The sequence below is a fragment of the Priapulus caudatus genome, unplaced genomic scaffold (genome assembly GCF_000485595.1).
Source record: "Priapulus caudatus unplaced genomic scaffold, Priapulus_caudatus-5.0.1 Scaffold313, whole genome shotgun sequence".
NCBI classification, from domain to species: domain Eukaryota; kingdom Metazoa; phylum Priapulida; class Priapulimorpha; order Priapulimorphida; family Priapulidae; genus Priapulus; species Priapulus caudatus.
Window position 1 is genome coordinate 196,235 of NW_014577374.1, and position 8,817 is coordinate 205,051.

An 8,817-nucleotide genomic window follows, 5' to 3' on the forward strand; every position below is an offset into this window, starting at 1 on the left:
TGTGTATGTATGTGTGCCACACACACATCCACACATACATACACACATACATACACACACACACATCCACACACACACACACACACACACACACACACACACATACACACACACACACACACACACACACACACACACACACACACACACACACACACACACACACACACACACACACACACACACACACACACACACACACACACACACACACACACACACACATCCACACACACACACACACACACACACACACACATGCATCCACACACACATCCACACATGCATCTACACACACATCCACACACACATCCACACACACACATCCACACACACATACACACACATATGTGTGTGTGTGTGTGTGTATGTGTGTGTGTGTGTGTGTTGTGTGTGTGTGTGTGTGTGTGTGTGTGTGTGTGTGTGTGTGCGTGTGTGAGTGCGAGCGTGTGTATGACACTGTTCATATGTGAGTGAGAGACATCGTGTACTAGCATCATCTTAGTGATGGTTTCAGTGGAAAGAATGGTGATAGCACAAACTTTTCGACGGATGACTCTTTCCTTTCAGTACGCGGTCTTCCTCTTCATCATCCTCATACTGCTGATCTCGGCTGGCATTGCTGCGGGCGCCTTCAAAGACAACGTCGAGTCGACTCTTGAAAGTTTTTTGAATAACACGTTGATACGCGAGTATGGCAAGCTGGATGACAACGACAAGCCGACGCCCATCTCTGCTGCCTGGGACCAGATGCAGTACTCGGTACGTGCTGAGGCAAAGCTGGCAAATAAATGGTCGAGTCTCGTAGTATTATACGTATGTCTTGCGTATTTGTTGCTCTGCGTGTTTTGTTGCCAGTTGTCGTAACAACCGACCCTTATACTACAGTATCGTATATAGTATATAGTATATAGGGTCTTTGCTAATAATTATGTGGTTAGTTGTAGACGTTGTATTGTGCGCTTTTCTGTAGTTGTTGTGTTGTGGGTTGTAGGTATTTCATGTCTTAAACGAAACCGGGCTGTTACGTTTTCGCGTAATTCGTCATAGTAAATCATATTTGTCTCATATATTATGTGATAGATTGTTTAGAACTGTTTTATTGTATATAATTCTGGAATATTAGGTCCTGTATTATATCACTGTCATGTTACATTGCTCAATATCATTCAACCTAGATATTACATAAATATCCTCTTAATGGGCCAGAAAGAACATGACATAACCTAACCTGACCAGAAAGAACATGACCTAAGTCGAAACTAGTTGTTAATCGCTAACGTTGCAGCTCAATGACATCGAGTGATACGCTCGTAGAACCAATATCGTAGTACCACATGTGGGCGGAGCAGTGAATCTACGTCCCGCAGAGAGACGGTTTAGGCCTCAGCTTCACGCATCACTATACAACAATATAGCGTTTCTGTTCGTGTAACTGGTTAACGTGTTGTCAGTGAATAAGTGAAGATATCGCACTGACACCATCGTGTGAATCTCGATTCTACAGTTAGAGTGTTGCGGTGTGGAATCTGGCGCAGACTATGGCAAGGGTGTGGCCGGAATGGGACCCATAAACTGGGCCAATGGTCCCATCGGGGACTGGCAGATTCCTCCAACCTGTTGTCGAATCGCGGACAATACACGGACCCTAGACGAGACAGTGTTCAACGAGCTGATAGTAAAAGGCTGCATGCAGGACGTCAACAACAATGCAGTGTCTAATTACGACAAAGTAATGATTGAATGCGTGCGTGCGTTCGTGCGTGCGTGCGTGCGTGCGTGCGTGCGTGCGTGCGTGCGTGCGTGCGTGCGTGCGTGCGTGCGTGCGTGCGTGTGTGTGTGTAAATACGCACGCATTTATGTTTATATTCATATATTCTCATCCGTCCCATTTACTAGCGTCAATGCATATTTATATAGGCAACGCATCACAGCTTGCCTGTGCCGGCTGTGTGGCAAGAGGTTATATCACATTAAATTGTGTGATTCAGCGCGCATTAACGTTCCGCGATGGAGTTAACGTGTCAAAATTCTCAATACTTTATTGTTTCATGGTTTTATTCACTGCACAGCGACATTTCATTCTACTCTATCATTATGATTACCCACCACTGCATCTGCGTTTAATCATTCTGTTTTCTTTAGGGGTGCTCAGATGCCCTCTATAAATGGATAACCGACAACGGTCTCATTGTGGCAGGAGTTAGCATTGGACTTGGTATCGTGCAGGTAAGCATTGATGCAATCTTGCAGCAACAGATGGATGCACGCGATATAAATCCTGTCGCAGTATAATAAACGATAGAACTACGGCAAGGGAGGGTGTTGGATCGGCCTAAATGTACACTAGCGCGAAAACGTGTTAATCGAAATGCGACGCGTTCCAACGCGTGATGACTCTGAATCAAACTGCGATTGGGTCTGTACAACGAGCACTGGCACTGCGTATAGCGTGCCGTGCGAGGAACATCTGAACGACATGTGTTTGTTATTATTACTATTAGTATTACAATTACAATTACAATTACTATTGTTATTATTATCATTATTATTAATATTATTATTATTATTATCGATGACCAGTCAGCATTACAACTATTCCAAGGATAAAGATAATTTGAAGCTGCCCATGGCTATTTTGTTGTTGTTGTTGTTGTTGTTGTTGTTGCTGTCGTCCTCGGCGTCCTTATATTGATTGCCTTTGTTTCGCTTCAGATATTCGGCATCATCTTTGCGTTGTGTCTATGTACGGCCATCGGCAAGGCTCAGGGAGGCGCCGTATGAAAGGTCAACGTCAGCTCTCTCTATATATATGTATAGAGAGACAGCGCCTCTCCTATTGACGCTGTTGCTCTGTAAAGTCTATTCTTTTCCAACGCGCACACGGCTCAATTATCGACGAGGGGGAACTCTCGAGCGGGGAACAGCCACGTGAGAATGTTGCTTCATCACCGCCATCATGTGCTAGACGCCGTGATATACACGTGTGAAGCGCATACATGATGTCTGCATGGTTGACTCTTAAAACTGACGGGGTGCATGCGTAATAAGTGCGAGACAGACGGATGAATATAGCGTGAACAGTTTGCAGTGAGTTATAGAGACTTTAGTTTTTATTATTGTGACTTATATTGACGAGGATTGATGTGTATAGAATGTCTGATACACGCATGCTGCTGTGCACACCGCTGTTATGCTGCAACCCGAGATGGCCCGGAAGACTTTACACCTGTTTTGAGGGCAATGGAAGCGGGCTGGCATAGCTTTTTATATAAAATTAAATCGCCTCTAAAGCGGTACGAATATCATTTACAACATCGGCGATGAGGGGTAGGAATAAGTAGGTAATGTAGTCTCGACTGTCATCGGTCAATGGATATTCGCGTACGTACCAGGTTGTATGAACAGCCTAAGTGGTGTCTCGGAGTGGCAATAAATGTTGAATGAATGAGTGATGCCAGGCTACATTTATGTATTCCAGGCCAAATATTAGCAATCATGACAAGTAAAGCAGCCCATTGTGTCGTGAAGGCATACATACTAGAACTGTCGGTGTGTCTTTGTTCGTGTCGTTCTACATAAACAAACATGTGATAATTTGCATGAAACTGGTTTGCTGACTCGGTAAACGTCACGTGACGAGCGCACGCCATATTTCAGTGCTTGCGTGAGCGCATTTATCCTACTCAGTAACGTTTAACGCGGGTTCTATATTACAATAGTAGGAACCGCTCAATTTTTATAAATATATAAGGGAAATTGACTGTGAGAGATGTCTAACATGATACATAGTGTTTGAATAACGTCACCGGACTTTATTGTATAACCTAAGATGATTTATAGCGAGATCAATCCAAAATGATTACTGACGTCAGTTTCGATAACCAGCCAGTTGTCACCTTGGTTCGTATACTGGTGCGTTATAGTTATTTTGTGTTCATCTCGTAACTAAATTATTTTATAATATGGAATGATGTGGTATACTTGTATATATATATATTTATTATATTCAGACATCTTATATACTGTATATGAAGAATAATATACCTTGTCATATATTGTGTTTATAACTCCATCGTGGTATACGAATCATTATAACATTTGTTTATCGAATTTCACATTCTGCTCACAACTTAGTGGCTTTACGCAACACGGACCTTTCATCACATCTTATCATTGACCACCTGTAGCAGCATTTCTGTGCAAAATATATTTCCCAATGAAATTTTTTTTATATATTAACGGATTTATAAATGTAACATCTCGCCATCTATTATGCAGGGTGTCCATGTTGGGTACCTATCCCTGTATTATGGGGAAGGGCACCCCATGTTTGTAAATGTACATTAATTTAAGTATCATATATCGTGCGTCATTGTTTGTTTGCAGTTCCAATAGGTACGCTATAAATATATGGTATGCTACGTGGGGTAAACCTGTGTTATGATGACAATGACGATAACGACAGAGATGATGACGATTGAACAAGTCAAGAACACTGCCAGAGGCATCGTGTAGTTTACATTAGCTTTGAGATCGACCGACGCTGTGCACGGTATGCATCTAGTTACCCTCTTTTCGTTGCAAAGAATAAACGTTTATTTGTTTCAACAGCTTTTAATAGACGATAGCAGATGGTTTGTTTGATGAATAAAATTATATTGTGGTCATTTAAAGCCAGGTTTTCGTTTAATATGTTATTGTAAAGAAATTGCATCGAGAAAGGGTATTCACGGAAAAATTCAGCATTACAGTTTTCACTTCGTAAATTTTCACATGCAAGAATCGTCAACAATAGGAAATAACTTTAGCAATATCCTGTCCTGCAATGTCAATATTTTACATTCATGCTACTATTCAGTGCTAAAACTCTCATCCCTACCCGACTCCCTTTCACACACTTTACGTTGATATGGAGATTTACGTCCCACGCGCGTCACTCTGTGGATGAATCACGAAATTACGCGCCCTCCCTAAATAATAATTTGCTCAGGCTACGGCTGCGGTTATTGAAGTGAAAGATTGGAATGAATATCTATTATGATTATATCAAATAATTATAAGTGTGTACTCTCAAAATTAACAGTAAAATTTCAACATAATTATTATACTCATTCGGTTCAGGATGGCAGTGCACGGCCGCTTTAATATGAGACACATATCGCCATCTAGCCTCTGATTTAGACTTTACTAGTGTTGAACACTGAACTATAACTATATTTCAGTGGTGTTGAATCTGTCGGGGCGAGATCTCATTATTAAAGGCTTTATTTTCATTTATGTTTCATGACAACCTACTGCGACGAATATGTGCTCTCATTTCTAAATGCATGAATTCAGCAAAATATTATTATAAAATACTTAGCAGATACAAAGCATACGCAAACACAGCTTTCGCACTATGCTACAGGGAAATTTTATACAGCCAGGCACATAATTGTGATGTCAAGCTACTACTGAGTATGTGCCCTTCAAATTAAAAGTATGATTGCAATACAATACTGTTTAAATCGTTTATTAAATGCTGAACAGATAGCCGCGTATGTGATGAGGGACACATATCGCCATCTACAGGCTGGTTTAGATTTTATTAGTGTTACGCCAGCCGAGGGCGGCATCTCATTATTGAACTATGGCACCGGGATTTACATTTTATGACAACCCACTGCGAGGAATCTGTGCTATTATTTAGACGTATAATATCAGCAAAAAGTTATTTTATTAACGGATACACAGTATGCGCGAACAAAGGCCTCCCGTAGTTAGTGGTTAATGTACATAGGAATGGCGGTATAACGTCGCTCGCCGTCCTTAAAAAAAAGAAAGCCAGAATAATTGTCTTCAACCGATCTCATACGCTCAGACGAGACAGGAGCGGGCCGACGGCACGTGTGCATGGTCAAATCCGATCTGCATAATTCACTTTGACCCGCAGCGTCACGCCCCCGGTTCCCCGCTATGCCTATATTAATGTACAGGAAGATGGCGCTCGTGCGTCGGTCACCGTTGACTGCCAGGAGAATTTTCTTTGGCCGTTATTATACGTTCAAAGTGGAGCCGGGGGGGGGGCCGACAGCACGTGTGCCTGGTAAAATCTGATCTACATGCTTCACTTCGCTCGCAGCATCGCGCCGCGATTCCCAGCTATGCTAATGTATGGGCAAATGGCGCTGCGACGTCGGTCGCCGTTGACTGCAAAGGGAATTTTCTTGTGCCGTTCTTATACGTTAAAAGTGGAGCCGAGCGAGCTGACAGCACGTATGCTTTATGAAATCCGATTTATAGTACGTATTCACTTTGCTCGCAGCATCACTCCCTGGGCACCCCCTATTCCTATATTAATGTACAGTTATAGAAGGCGCTCGTGCGACCGTCGCCGTTGACTGCCAAGAGAATTTCCTTCGGTCGTTCTTATACGTTCAAATTGGAGACGGGCGAGCTGACAGCACGTGTGCAGGGTAAAATCCGTTTTATAGTATTCACTTTGCTCGCAGCATCACGCCATGGGCACCCCCTATTCCTATATTAATGTACAGTTATAGAAGGCGCTCGTGCGTCCGTCACCGTTGACTGCCAAGAGAATGAGGCGGGCGAGCTGACAGCACGTATGCTTGGTAAAATCCGCCAACATAAACATAATTCACTTTTCTCGCAGCATCGCCCTACAATTTCCAGCTATGCTAATTTACATGAAAAAGGTGCTCCGACGTCCGTCGCCGTTGACTGCCAAGAGAATGTTCTTCGGCCATCCTTATACGTTAAAAGTGAAGCTGAGCTAGGAGCTGATGGTAGATGAAGCTTGGTAAAATTCCATCTACAAAATTCACTTTCCACAATTATCCACCTATGCTATTGTACATATAGGTGTGGCGCTCGCGTCGCTGGCCACCGTTGACAGCCAAGATAACTTTCTTCGTTTAATTTTCTGCTCACAAAATAGACAGGGGTGATCTCTCGACAGATGTGCATGGTAAAATCCGATCTAAAACGCTGTGCTCGGAGCATCTCGCCACAATACTCGCTTGAAGTTTGATACTATACTGAATATCATTGTTACGTCAGACTATTGATGGGCATGGGCATGTGTTCTCTCTAAAGTTAAAGTGTTTTTAACTCACTTCGTTATTACGTTGCTTGCGTTTGATAAATGCTCAACATGGGGGTGTCTATATTCAAGCCGGTACGGGAGATCATAATATAATATATATGTTAAATAGAATCATACATGATTTAAATTTGGGCCAGATATGGCGGCGCTTCCTCTCCTTGTTATATTTAGCTCCTTGGTCCCATAGCAGTGTCGTCCTATTGACGAAGTCGGCCTATTACAGACTCGGTCTATACGGACTCGGCCCATAATATAATATATATGTTAAATAGAATCATATATGATTTAAATTCAAATAAATACTATATAGCAATAACGTTCTGCCATATAACGTGTGGCCGCCATATCTGGCCCAAATTTAAATCATATATGATTCTATTTAACATATGTATTATATTATGATCTCCCGTATCGGCTTGAATATAGACACCCCCGCTCAACATGCAGCTACACGTGGCATGTAGGACACACATCGCCATCTACTGGCTGATTTAGGTCTTAGGTCTAACGCGTGAACTGACGTTCTACTGCATCGAATAATAAGTTTCTGTTTTACAGGTAAATTTCAACAAATTTCCATTATATTTGACAAAGGCTGAGTATGCAGGTGCACAGGTCACCAGCCTCGCTACAGGTAAATACCGTACCGCTATAGGCACCTTGTGAGGCTGGGGCCCTGGCATATATCGTTGTGACAAGAGGCAGCTGCGCCTCCTAGATGTTGAGGAAAACTAAAATAAACGACTAGTATATGTGTGTACTAATACAGACGTCCTAAGTGTCCCGGTCTGACCGGGATCCTCCCGGTATGACACGCTGCTCCCGGTGCCCCGGAATGAGTCCAGAAGCTCCCGGTCGTAACATTTTTCAGCCCTATGAAAATTTACATCAGTAAATTACTAAATTTGCCGTTGTTGTTGATGTACTTTAATTCCAGCGAACAATAAAAGGCCACAAATGTCAAGCATTAATGTGATGCAATGTGTAATATACTCGTATAATAATAAATAAATGTGAACCCATAAATAAACATGAATTTGCATTTTATTTTACATGTATACTTTATAAAAAATGGTGGTGTGCCGCGACAAACACATATCGCAGCCCGCCACAACTTTTTTCTTGTTTTTGCGCACTGCGAAAAAACGGCGATGGACCATTATCACCAGTGCTCCCTTTCTTCGATTGCTGGCTCCCTTTCTTGGATTTTCCCAACTTGGGACCTCTGACTAATACTAAAATAATACTATATACTATACTAATGTTAATAACCCTAAAATAAATTCTAAATCCGTGTATTTATCCGTGACACCCTCGCCTCGGACCTCCCCCCAGTCACACTCTGCACGTTGACTGAGAGCTGCGCTCTTTGCTCGTCTTTGCCCAACCGTGCCACGGAATTCCATAGCTATGACCCTAGGGTTCGGGAAGACAATTAAGGTGCCCATAAATAGTGGCATTGTTTCTACGCATTTAGAATTCCTAGAATTCGGGAAACACTCGCCGTGACTATTTATTTCACAGTTAGGTAATTGACTAATTGCAACAGCTAGCATCTGTGGACTAGCTAGGTTAGCCACAGCCGCATACTGTATGCGAAATGCTTGCAACGTCGGGCACAACATACATGATACGGCGAGTAAGCAAACTGGTAAATTTTGTCCTGCGTGCGCCCGCGCGTACACACACACACACACACACACACACAC

General features: G+C 42.5%; 1 protein-coding gene across 6 annotated transcripts in view; it reads left to right on the top strand.

Moving 5' to 3' along the window:
* LOC106808915 (CD151 antigen-like) overlaps positions 1 to 4,676 on the top strand; it is a 66,365-nt gene extending 61,689 nt beyond the window's left edge. For 5 of the 6 annotated variants that reach the window (XM_014811828.1, XM_014811829.1, XM_014811830.1 and 2 more), the window contains exons 4-7: positions 571 to 762; positions 1,508 to 1,732; positions 2,146 to 2,229; positions 2,716 to 4,676. In XM_014811828.1, coding sequence (XP_014667314.1) covers positions 571 to 762; positions 1,508 to 1,732; positions 2,146 to 2,229; positions 2,716 to 2,784 — 570 coding nt within the window. In that variant the 3' untranslated portion in view covers positions 2,785 to 4,676. The remainder of the gene's footprint in view (positions 1 to 570; positions 763 to 1,507; positions 1,733 to 2,145; positions 2,230 to 2,715) is intronic. The other variant, XM_014811833.1, reaches the window with a different exon arrangement.
* Positions 4,677 to 8,817: the final 4,141 nt, after the last annotated feature.